Source organism: Arachis hypogaea, chromosome 11 (assembly GCF_003086295.3).
Source record: "Arachis hypogaea cultivar Tifrunner chromosome 11, arahy.Tifrunner.gnm2.J5K5, whole genome shotgun sequence".
In the NCBI taxonomy this organism is placed as follows: domain Eukaryota; kingdom Viridiplantae; phylum Streptophyta; class Magnoliopsida; order Fabales; family Fabaceae; genus Arachis; species Arachis hypogaea.
The window spans coordinates 148,971,327-148,992,929 of NC_092046.1; the positions used below are offsets into that span (position 1 = coordinate 148,971,327).

General features: G+C 34.4%; 2 protein-coding genes and 1 long non-coding RNA gene across 5 annotated transcripts; all 3 read left to right on the plus strand.

Annotated features, from left to right (window-relative positions):
• Positions 1 to 531: 531 nt before the first annotated feature.
• Positions 532 to 2,747, plus strand: LOC112723660 (protein ALP1-like). Its single transcript, XM_025775099.3, has one exon. It carries the CDS (start codon positions 1,040 to 1,042, stop codon positions 2,561 to 2,563), a length of 1,524 nt encoding a protein of 507 aa, XP_025630884.1. The 5' UTR covers positions 532 to 1,039; the 3' UTR covers positions 2,564 to 2,747.
• Positions 2,748 to 6,288: 3,541 nt separating this feature from the next.
• On the plus strand, positions 6,289 to 16,495 carry LOC112723661 (uncharacterized). 3 transcript variants are annotated; one of them, XM_072207999.1, is made up of 16 exons: positions 6,289 to 6,671; positions 7,738 to 7,806; positions 8,568 to 9,093; positions 9,169 to 9,445; positions 10,025 to 10,320; positions 11,392 to 11,574; positions 11,833 to 12,576; positions 12,663 to 12,757; positions 12,842 to 12,901; positions 12,991 to 13,079; positions 13,276 to 13,827; positions 14,008 to 14,082; positions 14,424 to 14,494; positions 14,628 to 14,685; positions 15,082 to 15,343; positions 15,431 to 16,495. In XM_072207999.1, the coding sequence occupies exons 3-16, from the start codon at positions 8,693 to 8,695 to the stop codon at positions 15,796 to 15,798; spliced, it is 3,531 nt and encodes a 1,176-aa protein (XP_072064100.1). In that variant the 5' UTR covers positions 6,289 to 6,671; positions 7,738 to 7,806; positions 8,568 to 8,692; the 3' UTR covers positions 15,799 to 16,495. The 3 variants fall into 3 exon arrangements, with proteins under 3 accessions (XP_072064100.1, XP_072064101.1, XP_072064102.1); XM_072208000.1 differs by having other exon boundaries at positions 6,293 to 6,671; positions 7,738 to 7,844; XM_072208001.1 differs by lacking the exon at positions 7,738 to 7,806 and having other exon boundaries at positions 6,315 to 6,671.
• Positions 16,496 to 20,137: 3,642 nt separating this feature from the next.
• On the plus strand, positions 20,138 to 21,597 carry LOC112723665 (uncharacterized). Its single transcript, XR_003163133.3, has 3 exons — positions 20,138 to 20,262; positions 20,738 to 20,827; positions 20,981 to 21,597. It is a non-coding gene; the product is annotated as an uncharacterized lncRNA (long non-coding RNA).
• Positions 21,598 to 21,603: the final 6 nt, after the last annotated feature.

Below are 21,603 nucleotides of genomic sequence, written 5' to 3' on the forward strand. Positions count from 1 at the left end.
TAGTATTAATATGACTAAAGTACAAAAAAATAACTTTTGACATTTTTCAAAAGGATCCTAATTCACACAAATAGTTGTAACTTTTAAATAAAGTTTTAATAATATTCAAGTAACTATTTAGTATTTACATAAAAATAATAATTAATATTAAAAGACTAAGGATCCGTTTGAAAATTTCAAAAGTTACTTTTTTTTTAATTTTTAATTTATAAAAAATTATATTAATAGTGTTTGGTATAATTATTTTAAAAAAATTTTAATTTTTTAAAATGTTATTTAAGAATTTTTAAAAAAATTAAAAATGTTATTTCTCATATTTTTAAAAACTATTTTAATACATAATTTTAAAATAAAATTTTTATAATAAATTTTTAAATATAAAATAATTTATTTAAAAATTATTATTAATAAAAATTCTTATATTTTAAGTTTTTTTTTTTAAAGAATTTATTTAAAAAATTGAGGCATACTAAAAGAAGTAAAAACGAGTAAAAGTTACAAGATAGGCTATGACAATAACTAAGAGAACTAAAAACTTAGCATCTTAGCAATAAGTACAAGCTATAGTAATTAGTAAGATCCAAAAAGAAGAAACTGAATTTCGCAACTCCTTCATTTGTCCTCATCCTTATAATTCCTTACAGTTGCTTGCCTCATCCATCTTACAAGATTCCCCATTGACCAGTTGACCGAAGCTTCTCCCTCTTTTCTTATTATCATCCCTTATCCCAACGTTTTTCATTTCGAACGCGTTCGGATCCGAAAATATAAATAACTCCAAAAACCACCACGTTTCATTTTTTTTTTCTTTTTTGTTCCACCGAGTAGTAATACACGCGAGTCATAGTCAGAAGGTCAAAGCAAGTTTCACAAAGCCGAACGCGTTCACATTTGCACACACGCTTCCTCTCTCGTTGGTTCGTATAAAAAGTAAAACCAACCCCCCCTTTCTCTTCCAAAATTAAATTCTTCACCATTCACATTTCACATTCTTTGTTCACACTCCCAAACTTCGCCACCTTTTAATCCTTTCTTTCACATGGAAATTGGGTCAGCACCTCCAATTCTTACCCTCGAAGATTACTCTTACTTGTTCCCCGATATGGACTCTAATTTTCTCTCTCTCAACAAAAAACGTCAACAAGAGGAAGAAGAAGAAGAAGGAGATAATAATAATAATAATAATAATAATAATAATATTAATATTATTAATAATAGTAGTGGTTCTTCACTTAACGATTTACTCTCTTCCCTAATTCAATTTGATAACAAGGAAGTGATGGTGGATCCAGAAGAAATGAAGCCAACGATTCCGTTCAATCCTAACTACTTCGCAACAGCGTCGCAATTTCAAGGTCAATTCAACGAATTCAAGCTTGAAGTTGAAGGATTGGAAAATGATTATTCTGGTTCGCCGACGAAGAAGCCTCGGCGATCTGCGAATTCTCCGGATAATAATAATCAGGTGCAGGCGAGTGCAGGGTCGAGTTCCATGGTGCCGCAGCGGAGGCTATGGGTTAAGGACCGGTCCAAGGACTGGTGGGAGCGATGCAGCCACCCGGATTTTCCAGAAGAAGAGTTCCGAAGATCGTTCCGTATGAGCAAAGGAACGTTCGAGATGATTTGCAGAGAGTTAGATTCGGCGGTTACGAAGAAGAACACCATGCTTCGTGACGCGATTCCCGTTCGCCAGCGCGTCGCCGTCTGCATTTGGCGACTCGCCACCGGTGACCCGCTCCGACTGGTGTCGAAGCGGTTCGGACTCGGGATATCCACGTGTCATAAGCTTGTTCTTGAGGTTTGTTCTGCCATTAAAACGGTTCTCATGCCTAAGTTCCTTCATTGGCCTGATGAGTCTGTTATGAAGAAGAACAAGGAAGAATTCGAATCGGTTTTTGGGATCCCTGATGTTGGTGGATCAATGTACACTACACATGTTCCAATCATTGCTCCGAAGACTAATGTAGCTGCTTACTTCAACAAGCGCCATACGGAGAGGAACCAGAAGACTTCTTATTCCATAACCGTCCAAGGAGTGGTTGATCCAAGAGGAGTCTTCACTGATGTGTGTATTGGTTGGCCTGGTTCAATGCCTGATGATCAAGTTCTTGAAAAATCTGCATTGTTTCAGAGAGCTAGCAAGGGAAGCTTGAAGGATGTTTGGGTTGTTGGAAACTCTGGACACCCTCTCATGGATTGGATCTTGGTACCTTACACTCACCAGAACCTAACCTGGACTCAGCATGCTTTCAATGAGAAGATTGGAGACATACAAAAGGTAGCTAAGGGTGCATTCTCCAGGCTTAAGGGTAGGTGGTCTTGTCTTCAGAAGAGGACTGAAGTGAAGCTTCAGGATTTACCTGTTGTTCTTGGTGCTTGTTGTGTTCTTCACAATATATGTGAGATGAGGAATGAGGAGATGGATCCTGATTGGAGTTTTGATCTCTTTGATGATGAGATGGTGGCAGAGAATGGTGTTAGGTCTGCTGCTTCAGTGCAGGCTAGGGATCAGATTGCTCACTATCTGTTACACCATGGCAGGGCAGGCACCACTTTCTTGTAGAAGCTTTCTTTGTTTATCATCATTTCTAGTTGTTTTCTCTAGATTATTGCTGATTCTTTTGGCTATGTTTTGTTATAGTCACATTTGGGAATAAATAAAAAAAGGTTATAATATTGTAATGTTGTAGCACTATGTATAGGCCCAACCAATATATAAAAAGAAAAAGAAAAGTTTGGATACTGAATTTGATTGTTCCTTCTTCCTTATGTTGTCAAAGTTTCACTTTCACCACCCCCTCTCTTTTTTCTACTCAGTTGATGGTAAAACTGGCATGGCATGTGTTAACTTTCATATCTGATTCCGTTATTATGAGTTGTTCTACCTTGTCCCACAATGTTTGACCCTATATGAAGATGGAAACTTCATTGATGTGCTTTTGGCTTTTGGCTTGCTTGGTTTCCAATCTCAGACAATCATGTCTAAAGTTGAAGTTGATTGCTTATTCACTTATTCTAAGTCTTTTTTCATATCTGCACTTGATTATCATTGGTAATTTTGCATGTTGAAATGTACCTATTACCAAAAGAGTCATGTCTGTGGGTAATATCTGCTTATTGTATCATTGTATATGGAACACTATCTGGCTTCAGCATGCTTTTTGAACAGTCATATATGTAAATAATTTTTCAGCTGGATTGATTTTTTTTTTTTTTTTTTTTTTTGTATACCAACTACTCTGTGTTTAAATTTCCATCTGCCACTATAAACATTATAAAATTTTCTATTATTTTTTCTCTGCTTCATTCACACCCTGCTCCAACCTTTTCACACCAGAAAGCTCAATCTCTTTGAAGAGATTGGCCAATGGGGATGTTTCCCACTTTGCTTTCAGGGCTTAAATTAATTCCCCTCAATACCATGGACTGAAATTGCAAACTGATGACATAGACATAATCAAAGGTAGCATTGACTATTGTGGTTGACTAAGGCGTCCCATTATTAATTGCAAAAGACATTTAATATGCATGGTAAGTGCATTGACCTTGACTCTGTAGTTTGTAGTAGTTTAAGTATACGTAAACTTAATCTTCTTTTTTTTTTTTTTTCATTTTCCCCCCTTTACCACTAGCTAGTACTAGAACTGTAGAAGCATTGATAAAATGTTCTGCTTCCTGCTTATAATCTCTTAAGACCATGGTTTTTTCAAAGACAGTTTAGTCTGTGTGCACAACCATGATCTTGGAGTTTGCAAAAGAAAACACTACAAATAGAAGCAACACCTCAAGTCAATCTTGTCACTCACTCACATAAAATCATCAAATCCAGTTCATGGTTCCATTGGATGATGCAACACACAAGGACCTGATCAAGATAACTTAGTCAACGCCGTAAAGTATTAAATCTGGTTGGTGTCCTAAGTTAGCAGCAGCAGCAAATAGAATAGAATACTAACCCCAAAAGTCAATAGGTTAAGACTTTGGTTTGGTTACTTAATAATAGTACCAAAGACAAAGAGTTGAGACACATGTTTGGTCCCAAAAGATCAATGTTGGCTTCTACCAAGACACAGGTCCAACCAAACTTGTCCCACTGCAAAGAGATGTTAGTGTTAGTGAGGGACAGCCACAGAGGCACATAACTTTGCTTTAACCTATGCTTGGATTGATGGTTAATAATAGAATGGAGCATTATCCTTATTTTAATCTTGGAATAAAAATGGACTTTGTAAAATGCAGAGTTTTGATGAAATAAGAATTTATTCCATCATAAAATGACTCAATCATAATGAAAGCACATTATATTCCACTTCATGACATATTCACCTTAAAGTCTTAAACCACCAACCCTAACAACATCTTAGCTTGTTTTACACAACCACTTTTAACACTTCAAATGCCTCTCTACTCTTAACTCTTGTGTCATGTTCTTCAGAATGGGGTATCCTCAAACTATGATATTTTTCGTCCTAAACAATTATCAAAGCTCACCACATATGTCAGAATTTCTTGTGAAAGTACTATATGATTCCACTTGTGTTTTTTTAACATTTTATAAGAAAATAACTCACTACTTTTTTCTTCACATTTGTAAGAGTTTTATAAGCGTATAACAATAGCAATTATGAATTTGTGATGACGCCTATGAGTTGAAAAAATTATTTGAGTAAAAAAGTTGAAATCATATGATAACCTGGAATTTCGGATTAGTTTGTTTTGATGCCATTAATTTGTTAATTTTTTTTTAATGTGTTTGGAAAAAATTTAATAATAAAAGATTAGAAAAATTAAAGAGTATCTTTTTTTAGAAGCTATAATTTGCATATTTTTTTTAAGATCTTTTTTATGTAAAAAATATTTTTAACATTATAAATAAAGAAAAAAAAACTTTTATAGTATGGTATTTAAGGGTTTGTTTGAGTGAATTTCTAAGAAAATATCTTTTTTCGAATTATCTTTTTTTAAAAGATCTTATAGAAAAGTAAAAGTAATTTTATGTTTGGATATCTCATATATATTTTTTTTTATTTATCAATTATATTTGGGTATAATGATATAAAAGTACTTTTTTGTTTATTTATTACATGAAAAACATCTTTTTTTTTAAGCAAAAAAAAGATCTTTTAAGAAAAGATATAAATTATAGCTTCTCAAAAAGATGTTTTTTTTTTTTTTAAAATTTTCTAGTACTTTTATTTTTACTACTAGAAATTTGCCAAACACGCTAAAAAATAAAAAAAAGATCCTTTTATTTTTTTTCATGTGATTTTATTTTTTATTTTTTATATAGCTGCTATTATTTTTATAGTTAGTTATAGCAAGTTTTTGGCCCCAATAAAAGAGGAGAAAATTCTAATAGAAGTAAAAAAAAATAAAAAATAGCAACAAAATATATATTGACGTACATTTTATATTTATTTTTTTATTTTTATCTACCATATCATACACAATAAAACAATAAACACTAACTACACAATAATTTCTTTGGCATTGCCATCAAGATTATTGTGAATTAAAATTTTATTACTATTTATCACATACAAGAACACGTTATGGGTGAAGATGAAGTAGAAAAAAATAGAACTAATAAAAGAGCAAATAAAGAATTAATTGCCTAAACAATTGTAATCTTAGTGATTGGGTTATAGAAAATCAACATTTAAAGTATTTGTTATCATCGTTGTTTTAATATCCATTTTTTGTGAAAAAAATGTATTTTTTGAGTTATTTATCCAAATGCTACAACTTTAAAATAAGTACTTCTATAACTAACAATCCAAACACAAGATAACTTATTTATAAGCTCCTATTAATAAAAATTCTTATTTTTTTTTTAAAATTTATTTAAGTTATTTATTCAAATTAGGTCTTATTATATTTTATATTAATGGCTTAAATTTAAAGTTTATAATTTAAGATTTAAGATTTATAACATTTAAAATTTAAAATTAAGAATTTAGTATTTAGAATTTAAATTTTAGAAATAAAAAAGTACACTCCTCACTTTTCCAGAATGTATTAATATTTATCGAAAAATATTTGGCATTATATCCTTTTTAATGAAGTCCCAATCAATTTTTAAAGAAATTATTGGTTATTATTTTATTTTACAAAAATATTATGTATATATAAAAAAGCAGCACTAAATTAATTTGTATATCGTCTAAACTATTGGTAAACAAGTTATTATTCAACTAAACTTTTAATTAAGTGTCCTAAAGAATTATAGAAACATTAGATATACCAAGAGATTAAATTTATTATATCATATTATAGCACATTGCATATGATTATGTGACACCATCTCAATAATCACATCACATGTTGGTAACTCATTGCCAGTTATATATACCGTATTAAAAGGTCGGTATCCCCAAAAACCCCCTGCAAAAATGGCAACACAAATTTCCTGAAAACAGAATGTATGGGCAAAAGAGTAATATCAAATTGGTCCAATTGTTGCCGATCAAAACACCGGTCTCCTCGTCCTCCATGGCTTCGCTTCGTACGAAATTGGAGGTCCAACTCAGGCAACTCAACTCTTCGCAACATTAATTTCCCAAATTCGAAGAAAAAAACCCCAAACCTTCGATTCCTTAAATTACCCAAATTCTCCATCCTCACCCAAAATTCCCCAATACCACTCTCTCATCATTGCAACGATTCAAAAGGTGTTCAATTTTGATTTCCTCCTTCGTTTATTTTTTCCCTGTTTTGATTCAGCTTCTAGGGTTTAGTCTCTTGCAATTTGGAATGCTTTTACTTGGGTCGTGGAGGTAGTTTGTTATTTATTATTATTATTTTTTATTTTTTTGGTTGATTCAACCCCTAGGGTTTCGTCTCTTACTTTTAATTTTTATTTATTTTTTAAATTGTGCTTCCAAGCAAATTGAGATGAAGAATATAAGGGGGGAAGGGGTGTTTGCTTGCATGGAGTTGCTACACTGTATGCAACACGAGCTATGCTGTTGATAGATGCAAATTTATTTTTCTGTTGATTTTTATCGGATTACCACTTTGGATAACAATTTACCAAAATTATATATTATATTATACTTTTTTTTTACTATTTCATAAATTAAAAAAATTTATTGAAGTTTAGAGTGCATAGTAATTTTTGTTAATGTGCCGCCATTGGGTAATAGGTTAGTAGATAATGTATTGTAGTGAACTTTAAGAGTATGAAGATGGGGTGAATTTTGGAAGGAAAAATTTTAAGCAGCAGAATGCATTTGATGTTACTGTCTGGACATTGAGAAAGTGGGTCTTTTAACTTCCTTTTTGGGTAATATTTTTTTGTGGGGTTAGAAATTGTGCTGATTATTTTAATTATTTGCATTCTGTCTGTTTTTATGCTAATGAAGCATAATTAATGTGATAGCGTTGGGGTTTGAAGTCCAGTCAGCATGACTGGGTGTAGTCATTGGTTTCCATGTGGTATGCTGTAAATAAATCTCCGTGGCATTTATAATGTGGATGATATAGATTTTCCATTATTCAAATTGAGCATTTATTTCTGTTAAACTATGTTCCTGTGTATGATCATGATGCTTGTTGGTAAAGTTCTGTCAATCGGACTTGCTTGTGATTGCATTTGTGACTTGCTTGTCAGCAGAGCACAATACTGGCTTATGTAGATTTGGAAAAACTTATACACATGTTTTGTACAGTTCATCTTTTCAATGTTTACATGGGTGTCCTTGTTAACAATATATTCCTTCATATAATAATCTGCAGCATCAAAAGATACCTACACTCACAACAAAGAGTGTTTGATGACATATTATTGCTGCTAAGAAGATTAAGGTCAGTGCTTTGCATCTCGCCTGGAAAGAATATTCATGGTATTTCTCATTCCATTGTGATTGAGGTAGTTAAATTGTTTACGTAATGTGAACTGTGAAGAGAGTTGCTATGAGAACATTAGGTCATCAGTCTTGTGCTATATGTTTTATTAAAAGTGAGTTTTTCGTCTCAACTCTTGGTGAGGTGTATACTGTACAGAGATGATAAAATAGTGATTTAAGGATGTGGACTCGTAGATAGTAATTTAATCCATTTTTTTAATTTATCAAGTAGATTGGTATTAATGGTATGCCTTTTTGATGACTTTTTGAGCATTTGTTTTAAGTAGTTTTTTATGAGAATCCAGTTGCTCTTAACTTTGAGATTTCTGTGGTTTGGTTTTTATGTTTGGAAATACCTTTATGAACATTGCCACAATATGGTTTTTCTTCTTTCTGAAAAAAAAAAAAGTAAGAAAAAATACAATGGAGCAATGTGGCTGCAGTTAGGAGAATGGCATAACTTTAACTATTCAGTTGAGTGCCATATGATGTGTTAGCATTTAGCGTTTAATATCTGGATTTTTTTTTTCTTCAAAAGACAAAAGAGGGGGGGGGGGGCTGAAGTTGTTTCATTTTATGAATGGTGCTTTTGAGAATTACTACGTCAAGTCCTGATCTGCAGTTGCAAGACATTCATTCATGTGAAAATATTACATAAGTATCTTTGTATCTCATCAAGAAGAGTTTGATTTTTGTCTCTGATTATATTGACCATTTCAGGTGCTTTGTCCAATTGATTTCTGGTGATTTGGATTTGCCCTTTATGTGGCTTAGTGCCATATCTTTGTCATGCACTGCTCTCTGGCTTGTAACTTATACTCAAATGCTGTGTGCAAACTAGTGCAATGGCAACATCTAGCAAGTTTGATCCAACTTCCAGTAGCCCAGATAGACCATTGTACACTGGGCAGCGTGGATCCCACATGGCTGCTTCATTAGATAGATCAGGTAGCTTCCGTGAAAGCATGGAAAGTCCTATGTTGTCTTCTCTTACAAGCATGTCAAGAAGCAGCTCTTCAGCAACACATGGGGATGTGGTGAACTTCTTCAATTGTGTGAACTTTGATCCAAAATTGATAGCGGGAGAGCACAAGTCTAATCGTCAAGTAGATTATAAACGGCATGTAAATGTTGCACTTGGAATTTCACCTGATGAATCTCCGTCTAGTTCTTCAAAAGGCAAGCTAGTACCAGAAGAAATCAAACGATTGAAGGATACCTTGTATGCAAGCCATTTGAAGGCGAGGTAGTTTTGTAGGTTTTTGCTATGTGTTAAAGTTATGCATGTATAAATAAGTAGTAATATTTGATTATTCAACAGGGAACGTGTGAAAATGTTCAGTGACGCCTTATCAGTATTCCACAAGGTTTTCCCAAGTATAACTTCAAAAAAGAGATCTCGGGCTGAAGGGTTTTCTAGTGATCGATCCAATGCCATCTTAGGTGATCGGACAGTCTTGGGGCCAAGCATAAGTAAGGTCGGAATTCAAGGTCATGCGGCCACAGGTACTTTTGAACTTGAGCAGCAAAAGTCAGAAGAACGGACCAAAAATCCTGTTCCTAACAAGCGCACTCGAACTTCTATGCTTGATGCCAGGGTATGTGTCTTTGGTCCGCCTCCCATTCTTTTTTGCCAGTATTAACATTGAACGGATTTGACTCCTTTAAGTAGCTCCTATTTTGCTTATCCCGTTCTTTACTGTTCTAAAGTAAATATTGCATGTTTATAGTTGGTATAAGCTCTATAGTCTATTTTGGAATATTTGTTCTTCATATATACATGGAAAACTACTTTTGTTGAAGTCTACCTCTTCAAAGTTTGCTTATTAGAGCATTTATTTCTTGGTGCTCTGGAAGATATCATCCTTGTATGTACTTATAATTCGTGAAAGTATTTGTGTGTTAATATATTGTGTTGCTATCCTTTTAAGCTTGTATGTAGTGCTTCATGTGCTTTGAGTTGGTTTCTGCCGTTCGCATTTGTTCTCTGAAAGATGGAATACAGAGAATTCTTTCTGTCTTTCTTTTTCTTTTACCCCAGTTTTTCTGTTCTCAGAAGGCATATGTGTGTGTTGTGGCTTTATGCCTTTATTCTTTCCATGGAGAGTCAGCTTTCATATTGGCATGGGAATTCCTTAAAACTTGTTGAGTAAAGCTGATTTGTTGATGAACTGCAGATGGATGTGCGAACCAATCCTCTCGTCAGGCCATCTGGGCCTGTTGATAGAGAAAAGGAAATGCTACGGATTACCAACAGTGGTGCTGTTCAGGGTGAGGAACGAACCTTACCTATTGGAGGTGATGGTTGGGAAAAGTCAAAAATGAAGAAGAAGCGTTCCTGCATCAAACTAGATGGTTCTCCGAACACATTGACAAAACCTGTTAACACCTTCCAGGAAACTAAACAGGGAATGCAACAAAGACTTGTTGCTGATGGCCGGTCAAAATTGAGTAACGATTCTCATTCTTTCAGGTATGAATATGTTGCGTACATTGCAGTTTTCCTTGTAGTATTTTTTTCCCAATATAATATATTCTTTTCAAAATTAAAGAATGATGGCAAAAATGTATGTATTGTGGAAAGAGCTGGAAGGCAAGAAAACAAAAAGAAGGCAAAAATAAATAAATAAATACTTTTAGCAGCTCTCTTGGTAAGTTGGTAGGATGTGTCAAATTTGTGCCATACACAAAAATTTGAGTTTGGTTAAGCTCTAGGCATATCTATGTAACTCCAATTTTTCAAAGCAGGCAATATATAAATATATAACTATAAATATATAACTAACAAAATTATGCTCACGGTATATACTAAAAGCTGACGAAAAGTAAATACTCAATACATTTTCATTTCAATATTTAGGTCATTTTTTATTTTCTTATAAAATTAAGAAAAAATTGTGGGTTAGCCATGACTACTGTACGTCATGTTGTAGATCCACTGGTAACCATGCCGAAGATACAGCACATAAAAATGCCTTACCTGTGAACTTGCACCATATTTTGCTAATGTAAATTGAAACTTCTACATTTTTCAGGTTTTGTATAAACCATTATTCTTTTAAAGGTTCTTTGCTATTCACTTATTCTAATGCTAGATATTAGGGGGCCAAACCAAATGGTAAAAGTAAATGAAATTTGATATGGTAAGAATCTTTCTATTGTGTTCGGATACAAATTGAATAATGACCCCTTCTTTCGGTTAATGCTAATTTGTTAAAATTTTCTTTTTATGGATATATATATATATATATATATTGAAGAATAAAATTAATTTGTAGGAGACAACTGTTTGGGGGTTGTCTCCAGATAATGTATATGCAAAAGGATTTACTTCAAAACTCACATGATTTTGATTATTATTGTGAGTACTTTGCTAGGTTGTTTCTGATTATAAAGATCAAAATTCGCATATTGAACATATCATGTACTGTTTTTCTTGCTATGAGCAGGAGTTTTTTCCTTTTTTTTAATGATTCAATTCCGTTTTGATTATCCTGATATGATCTAGCCTAAAAATACAATATTTTTCTGTGTCTTTCTGTAGGCCAGGGGTATCTAATGGAACTGTTGGAAGTGGAAAATCAGATGGCATCTCTCAACAGACTGGGTTGGCCATCCGTACCTCTACCCCTAGAAATGACCAAGATAATAGTTCCCTTGTCAACGAGAGGCGGGGTCGTCCTGCTAGTTCAGACAAGGAAAAGGTGAACTTCAAAGCTGTTAACAAGTAAGTGCAAATCATTGAGCCCTTTTTGTTTTATAGTTCTACGCTTCTTTTGGTTATAATCATCATCCTTGATGACATCCCCCCTCCCCCCCAAGTTTGTCGCCGCTGCTTGTTGCTTTCTCCTAATTTTCTTGTTTTGTATGGGGTTGTTCAGTTTTTTCTTCGTTGTGTGCTTCGACACCTTGTGACTATAGTTCAAATGTCTTTTGATATTTATTTTGTAATTTATTCAATGTCTATGCTTTGTTCTATGCACAGGGCAACTGTTCGAGATGAATTTAATTCAGCTAGCCCCACCTCTGGTACAAAGATGAATTCTGCTATTCGGGCCCCACGATCAAGTTCAGGAGTTGCCCCCAAGTTGTCACCAGTTGTCCATAGAGCAGCTGTTCCTAATGACTGGGAGCTGTCTCATTGCACCACAAAGCCTCCTGCTGGTGTTGGTACAAACAATCGGAAACGTGTGGCATCAGCACGGTCATCTTCCCCACCTGTTGTTCACTGGCAAAGGCCACAAAAGAGCTCTCGCACTGCCAGAAGAACAAATTTCATGCCCACTGCTTCAAATAACGATGAAGCTCCTTCTTCGGATGCTGTCTCTGATGTGGCTGGTAATGATGCTGGGCTAGGATTTGCCAGACGCTTGGTTGGCAATTCGCAACAAAATAAATTAAAGGGCGATACTTCATCTTCAGCTGCCTTATCTGAAAGTGAAGAGTCAGGGATGGCTGAGGTTAAACCACCAAAAGAGAAGAGCAGGAAATCAGAAGAGATTGAACAGAAAGGTGGACAAAACATTCAAAAGGTGTCTAACTTGGTCTTGCCAACAAGAAAGAATAAGATTATATCTGGAGAAGAACATGGAGATGGTGTTCGAAGGCAGGGAAGGACAGGACGGGGTTTTACTGCCTCAAGGTCTCTGGTGCCAATGACATCTGAAAAGCTTGGAAATATTGGAACTGCAAAACAACTTAGAAGTGCAAGACTAGAGAAGAATGAGAGGTTCAACTCTGTTTAAATAGTTTAAGTTGTTCAGTGATTTTTTGGTTGCACATTAACGTTTTATTGCATTTATGAAATCCTTGCAGCAAGGCAGGTCGTCCACCAACGAGGAAACTTTCTGACCGTAAAGCCTATGCACGTCAGAAGCCTACTGCTGTTAGTGCAGCAGCAGACTTTATTGGTACTAGTTCCTGTTTAAGATCAATTGACTGAAGTTTTCACTGTGACTGCATATAGTTATTCACTTTTGGTTTTATTGGTTTAGTTGGGTCAGAAGATGGACAAGAAGAGCTGTTGGCTGCTGTAAAGGCTGTTATCAACTCTGGTATGTGTCTTACTACATACTATCTTATTTGTTGCCCATATGTGTTCTTCTGGTGGAGTAGTTTTGAAGAGAAAAAAATATTGGTGCAGCTCGTGCCTTTTCCAGCCCGTTCTGGAAGCAGATGGAGTCTTTCTTCAGTTTAATATCTGAGGATGATATTGCTAACTGGAAGCAGAAGGTACTTTTCTTTACCTTTAGAAAGAGTGACAAGTTTCTTTTGCTTATAATGCTCTAATGGTCTGTAAATAAACTTTCTGTTGTCAATTTAAGCATAATTAAATTTACTCGAAAAGTTGGATTTTTTGAGAGAAAGCTGTAATAGGACCAAATTAATCAAATTTTGATACTTTTTTAACATGTCATTTGGCATGTAGGAAAATCTTGAATCAAGCACACCGATGCATACCGATGAAACCATTGGTAATGGATTTGGGCTGAATGGTTTTGAAAGAGATGTTGGCCTTGATGCTCAAAGGAGTACTGGAATTATTGCAGAGCAGTTACAACCATCTAAAGGAGATCATAGTTCAACTCCTCTCTATCAAAGGCTTATAGCAGCATTAATCTCAGAGGATTGTGATAGTGGAAGTGAAGATTTCAAGTTTGATGCATACGATGCTGAATTTGAGACCGACGGGGAGTTTGAATTGAATGGCTTGGATTATCGATCACGAACTAATTCTCAGTTTAGTTGTCATTCTGCTTATAATGGTTATCGGATTTTTGGGAATCCAGAACATGATGAAGGTGAAAATGATGTAGTTCGTATTCCATCAACTGGGTTAAATTCAAGCCTTGCTAACTCTGTAAATGGGTTACTCCATGATAAAGTATCAAGATGTTCAGAGCTGCAATATGATAGCTTAGATATTAATGATAAGCTTCTTTTGGAGCTTCAAAGCATTGGAATTGCCCTGGAACCAGTGGTAAGCTTATGTGCCAAATCCGATGAATTTAACTAAACTGTTCTGGTTTGTTCTGCATTCCAACTGGAAGTCTTCTTATTGATGTAACCATTGGATTTATTGTAAGATGTTTTTGGTTTTTATAATTAAATCTTTTTGCATGCTAGTATGATGCTTATTGATTTGCTTTTCTTTTTCAAGCCTGAAATGTCACACACAGATGATGAACGAATAATGGAGGATATTGCTAGGTTAGAGGAGCTTTACCAAGGACAGGTACTGAATGAAGCTGAGACCAAGTTATATATTTACCCATACTTAGGATTTGTTATGTAATAGTTATACATTCAATATTTATGTTAGTTTTGTAAGATGGTAATCAGAAGTGGGCCCTTATGGGGGCATGGAGGAGAAGGGAAGGGAAAGGAAATTAATATGAAGGGATTTTTTAGGAATCTTACCATGCTACTCTCCCCACATACCAACTGACATGGGACTATCATTTTCCAAGTTTATTGTAAATATGTGGGCTTGGTTCAGAAGTTTCATTCAACATTGAAATTAACTTCATTTTTAATATGCAATTCACTTTATGATCTTGCTTCTTGAATATTCAGGTTTCGAAGAAGAAAGACATGCTAGATGGATTGTTGAATTCTGCCACAGTGGGAAAAGAACTTCTAGAAAAGTAATTGCAGCGTCATTTATGATTTATTTGTTTTGAATAAAAATAAAAAATTACTTATACCCTTATCATTTGCTTAGTTTAAGCATTTTTAGCCTACAATGTGCTCATGAAAATGCTAATTTCTGGTTAACAGGGATTTTGAACGACGTGCCGTGGAAAAACTCATTGTAATGGCTTATGAGAAGTACATGGTAATCTTCCTAACATATAGTGTGACTCCCCTTATTCATATAATGTTACCATTTACTAGTGGAAAGAGGGAGTAAAATATCAAGATATAAATTCAGACATGATATATTGACATATTCCAAGGCAAACTATCTTGTGTGTAGTCCAAAGAATTACGAGCATTAGGGGAATTTTACCTGTGGTAGCCAACTAGGCTCAAGCCTTGGAATTCAGTGGACTCTGTATACTGATGGTTTGGATTACCTTTTTATGATATCATTAGAAAAAAAAAAAACTCTCTGTTGGAGAGGCAGTGGATATGCATTTTTACCTGTGATTGAAGGGGCTGTTTTCTGTGCTTAAAACCTGTGACCATTAGGTCATATGGCAAAGTGTACTGACAAATGGTTTATTGACAGGCTTGTTGGGGTCCTGGTACCTCGGGTGGGCGAAATTCAAGCAACAAAATGGCCAAGCAAGCTGCATTGGGATTTGTTAAGCGGACATTGGAACGGTGCCATCAGTTTGAAGATACAGGCAAGAGCTGCTTCAGTGAGTCTTCGTTCAAGGATATGTTCATTGCTGCTGCTACCCAGCTTAATGCTGTCCGGCAATTAGATGGAATGGAGGCTGAATCCTCAAAACCATATGTTTCTCCCCTTACTCTGGAAGCAAGAACAGGTGTGTTCTGCATTACTTTATTTAATAGCTGCTCTAATCTGCTTGCGTTGGCTGTGTTCAGTGCCATCATTTTGTTTCTTTTTGCAGCCTCCATGGGTTCACAGCAGAGCCCTTCACAATTTAGTCAGAATTTGGATAACCATGATCTAAGTTCATCAGATATGTTCCCTGCTATAAATCATTCATCTGAACAAAATGGTGGGAAGGAGGACCTCTGGTCAAATAGGTTGAAGAAGAGGGAATTGTCCCTTGATGATGTTGGTGGTACAATAGGTACTTCAAGTGCTCCTGGCATTGTAAGTTCTCTAACAAGCAGTGCAAAAGGAAAGAGAAGTGAGAGGATAGAGATGGAAAGGGACATGGCAGAGAGGTGCTATCTAGAAATGGAACTACAAAAGTTGGTAGGCCTGCATCATCCAGTGCTAAGGAGAAAGAAAATCCAAAGCAAAGCCTAAGCAGAAAGCAACACAGCATTCTGTTTCAGTCAATGGCCTCGTTGGCAAGTTATCAGAGCAGCCTAAAGCAGCATTGCCATCTGGTTCAAAATCAAATGAAACGTCTACTAATAGCAATGCCAAGGAAAAGGATGAGTTTGGCTTGGGTGGTTTGGATGAACACGAGCCTATAGATTTGTCCAACCTACAGCTACCAGGAATTGATGATCTTGCTGACCAAGGTCAGGATCTTGGTTCATGGTTGAATATTGATGACGATGGATTACAAGATAACGATTTCATGGCCTTGAAATTCCCATGGATGACCTTTCAGACTTGAATATGATGGTCTGAAGCTGCTTTCTTTGTATAGTCCTGTTCATTATACAATAACAAAGGAAAAAGTACTTATAAGAAATGACTAGTCACATAGGATAGTCTTATGGCTAATCCTGTCCACAATTAGGTTATATAGATTCTTTGGTAGACTCTCCAAGTTGGTTTTGAGTGACCTTTCCATCTGTTTCAGATTTTGCTCGTGTCGAAATTCGTGACTTCCACTGTAAAGATCTTTTTGTTCTAGGTACAATTTAGTATTTCTAGTAGATTATATGTTAGCCACAGTACCCTGGTTGTAGCTCTTACAAATCAGAGACAAGGCCCCTTGTACATACATTTAATATTTCTAATAAAATCAGCTTTTCATTTTCTGCAGTAACATCAGGTTGCAATCTTCTGTTGGCCATTTCAACCCTTTCCCCCCTTCTTCCTTATATCATTTTCCCTTTTATTCTGAGCATAGGATTTTTGTTGGTACTTTGAGCTCTGCAGATATGAAGTTGAGTTGTTTATGTATCGAGGTGCAGTCCAGATTTTTAACTTTTGTGCAGAAAAGCGGTGGCATTTATGCTTCATCAGATTAGCAGATTCTGGTTAACTTTCATCATCAGGGTGTTAGATTTATTAGCTGCAAGAATAAAGCGCTCTGTTTCTATTTTTATCAATTAAAGGTTTTGAAAGTGAACCTGGTTTACACATTTTGCCTGATCTTTTAATAATCATAAAAGATCATTACAAAGCATTGAGAGTTCAGATATCCTTGTTTGACTCAAGATGTTGAAGATTAACCAGGCATCTTGTTGGTAAGTAATCTCAGATATTCTTGGCATGATTAGTGCTTGGACAAAATTTTTATTTAAGTAATTGAGCTGCAAGCTGAATCCTTAATGGAATTCCCAATTTCATATCATTTTCTAAGTTCTGATATGATTTTAGTTAAACAATCTTGCTGTGATCTTGTATAAAAATTCGGTTGGAACATAAATGTTCAAGTTAACTTGGATGGTATGTTGTCCATGTATAACTTAACTCACATGATTGTCTTTCTCCTTACACTTGAGTTCCTCATGATATATTTGACTTGATGCTGCTGGAGTCAGATTTCTGCTCTATATATTGGGACTTGATGAGAATCTGTCAGAACCTTTGACATTTATCCAGAAACCCTTGAAGAACCTTTCTGGTGTTCTTCTAAGTTCCAACAGACATAGGGATCATGTTCTTCCTTGTTAACTATCCAATAATATTCTTTTTTTGTTCAATTAGCAAAATCTTTATTTCAATTTAATGGCATTAAACATGTAACATGCAGAAAGAGAAGACATAAGAGAGAGAAAGGGATGAATGATTGGAGGAGTGAATATGATATGGTCGGTTGGTCAGCTCCCAAGATGGAGAGAGACAACACGTGGAGATAAACTGAAGGCTGTTGAACCTCTCTTCATCTGTCACTGCCTTTCGGCACAAACCTATATGCATAAATAATGCTAACAGCATTAAGGAATGATGATATCATCATCATCTGTATATGAATAAAACAATTCTAATATTTTTATTTTTATTATTATTTTTAAGAACAAACTTTTAAATATTAATTTTTTATTGAGTAAAGTACTAAATTAGTCCCCTACGTTTTGGCGTAATCCTGTTTGGTCCTTAAGGTTTAAGTATTCTATTTGAATCTAAAAAGTTTCATTTAGTTTTAATTTAGTCCCACCTGAGGTCAAAGATAAATAATTAAGAAAATGTCCTACATGACAGCAGTATAAGAACAAGGTCGATAATTTGGAGAATAGTACAAGTTCCAGAGGCACAAAATCAACGTGGATGCATCAATAGTCAATACATGTATTTAATATTTTTTTAGTTTTATAAAAAATATTTCATTTTAATTATAAAAAAAATGATAAATAAATATATTGATGCATTACGGTTGATTTTGTGCCTCTGGAGTTTGTAGTTATTCTCTAGATTATCGACCTTATTTTTATACTACTGTCATATAAGATATTTTGTTAATTATTTATCTTAACTTCTGGTGGGACTAAATTGAAGCTAAATGAAACTTTTTTGGATTCAAATAGGACACTTTAAACCTTAAGAAGCAAAACAGAATTACGTCCAAACGTAAGGAACCAATTTAATACTTTATCCTTTTCTATTTAATAACTTAGGAGATGTTCATAATAATTATAATTAAAGACTTATCATTAGGAGAATGAATTATTTACCCGACAACCTTACATTGAAGAGAAAGAGGTTAAAGACTTAAGAGAATCTGTAGGATATATCTTCTTAGGAGCATGGGAATGGCAAATGCCAATGTTGTACGCGTCAACTGTCACTGCTTCACTTCACTTTGTTACGTTTGGTTTTATAATTCACAGTTTTTGTTGTCTCTGTCAGTTCATGCATCTCTCTCTTACAACATTACCTCATTCTCTCTTTTCTATATACAGCAAACCTTTTTCTTCCATTTTTTCCATTTGCACGCACCCCATCTGCGGCTAAAATTTTTATATATGGATAATTTTAATGTGAAATACAAAAATATTTGATGATTTTGGTGTTCTACAGGGTTGTGGTAGTAGCACAAAACGTTACTAACGTTTTGTAATAAAAAATTTTTTTTAATCATCAAAGAACAAAACGTCACTGACGTTTGTAATAAAAAAAAATATTATTTTAATTATTAAAACACAAACGTCGCTGACGTTTTGTTAGAAAAATATTATTTTAATTGAAGAAACACAAAACGTCATTGACGTTTTGTAAATGGCCATAGTTGTGTTCAACACACATTTGGTTCATGATAAAGGATTTCACCTCTAGTAATACAATATTAAAAAGAAAAAGTTCCCCCATCTGCACCTATATTTTATTTTATTGTTTTTTATTATATAATAATTTCGTACATCTCCCTTGGTGCTGAGCTTCTCGATTCTCTCGCCCATGCACGTGGCCTCCTCGTACTGGCCTTTTTCTTTTTTTTTTTTTTCCGATTTTCCATTATTTTTTAATAAAAAAAAACATCAAAATCAATAAAAAAAAAGGTCGCTTGTCTAAAAAGGACAATACAAAAAAAATTGTTTCTATATTCTATTTGTAAATTAGAAAAATATGAAAATAATTTATTCTCATTTTCTCATTCAAAAAATTTGAGTGAAAAATATAATAATAAAAAATATAATTATGAAAAATAACAAAAAATAATAAAAAAAAATGAAAAATAAGTTGTGTCCTTTATTAGTGTCTCCATATCCTTCCTTCAGGATGGACACAAAATACACTAATTCAGTGTCTCTGGACACACTGTCTCTGTCTATGTCTCTTCTGTCAAACATAATTTTGTGTCTCTCTGTCCATGTCTCAGTATCCGCTGGTCTTATAGATAAGAAAACAAAAACAAAGTAGACAAACAAATAAAAAAAAACATATAATAAATTATTGAACGAAAAATAATTAAATATATAAAGTAAGGATTTAAATTTGATCTTTGATTAATTAATAAATTAGCTAATGATGACTATGCTTGTAATAATAAAAGATAATATGGTCCCGTCCATAATGGATGAAAGAGAGAAGGGGTTGAATTTTAAGATTAGAATGACTTCCACGTCTTAATCTTGTATTGGTAGTTTAAAGAAATGCTTTCTTTAAATAATGATGTAACCAAACTCATCAACCAAAACACAAAAAGATAGGGCTAGGTGTCAATTTCTTGCATAATCCTACCATAGCAGAAAGAGAATAAAATAAATGTCATGCCTAATTACATTACATATACATTTTACTTTTTTGCTTTTACTTTTTCATTCTAAAGGATTTTGAAAATTTCCAACATAAGGAAAAATAAATAAGGAATAAAAGAGACACGTGTTGCGTATTAAATTATTTATGTTACTAAATTTATTTATTTTCCAAAGCTGAAACTCCTTTCTTTTTCTTATCAGAAAGAATAAAAAACTCCTGAAGGAAATAAATACTTTGTGCTTTCATTTCATTTCCTAACTTAATTACTAAATAACCAATAACAACAACATAATAACAATCAATAACTGCATATACTTGAGGCTTTCTGTTCTGTTTCCTCCTCCTTCATTCCCTTCCTTGGCTTTACATGCACTATCTTTCATTTTTGAGAAGGTAAGCAAAACAATTCAGATTACTTATGTTATGCCCTTTAACTGTTTGTTTTTATTCCTTAGAGATAAATCTAAGAGCACTAAGGAATGAAATCTAGGAATAGTTCATGATAGATATAACGAAGGGACCTAGTGGGATTGGAGTTGTTGACATGACCAATATTTGCAATCAATATGCTTTTGAGGGGTTGAGGTGGTCTTGTTGTAGTTGACACATGAAAGGAACATAATTGTCGATACCATGGGGAGTTATGTTCAATGGCTGATGTTGGATATCTCAGATCTAGGGAACCTCTCTCTTCTCATATTTCTGCTATTTGTTTCCTATGTTATTTCTTATTTTTATTTCCAATGACCCCATTTTCCTTTGTTCCTGTTTTGTTTGAGAGAGAGAGAGAGACAAAACATTTACTGACTTTGTCAATTATATGATGATTCTGGTTCAATAAATAAAAATTGCCTGTGTATCCTTCCAGGGATCAGAGGGCTGGTGTGGAGTTAGGAATATAAGGTTTTGGAGCACCACTTGTGGCCCTCTTACATTATAGGATCAAGGCCAAAATCAGGTGAATTTCACAAAAGGATCTAGTGTGTTATTCTTGCGTCAGCTTTTCTGCTTCAATAAATATAGGCTTTTGAATGAGTCTTGTTTTACACTGCATTTAATTTTAGTGCCTCTAGGGAAGGTTGTTTCTAAACTTTTGATTACTTTGTCTTAGGAGCCTTATTGGTGCCTTTGATGCTGATTGAGCCATAGAAAAGAGGATTAAGGGAAAGCAAGGGAAAAAAGTGGTTAAAGGCTTTGCATAGCTTATTGGATACTATAGAGGATAAGGCTATTGCTACAGGCAAAGTAAACGAATGGAGGAAATATCTTCTAGTGTTGCAGTGCCATTTACAATTGGAACTTGATTCAGAAGGAGTCAGCAGTGGCAACCCACGTGGGAGATAACTGGTATAAAGCTTATGGCAAATACTGCTGCAGCTTTAATATTAAATCCTTCAGTGGAAGGTTGCCAACCCATATTCTGTTGGAAGTGATAATCATTCTGATGTAAGTCTCAAACATCAAATTACGGTATCTGCAGAGATGAAGGAGAATGAAGTTGGAGCTGCCGTTTGTCTCAGAAATGGTTATTGAATGTGACAGTAATTGGGTCTTGAGAGAAAGCCATAACCCACCAAGGAAGGGAAGATGAATTCATGCTGGCTGTGGATTTTCGTTGTCTACATAGTTCAAGCTCCAATGACAAACGCAGCCCCTCTGGGGAGGAAGCTGCATCCTTGAAGGCCATTTATTCTGAGATAGATTCGCCAGTTATCATCGGGGTTGATGATAAAA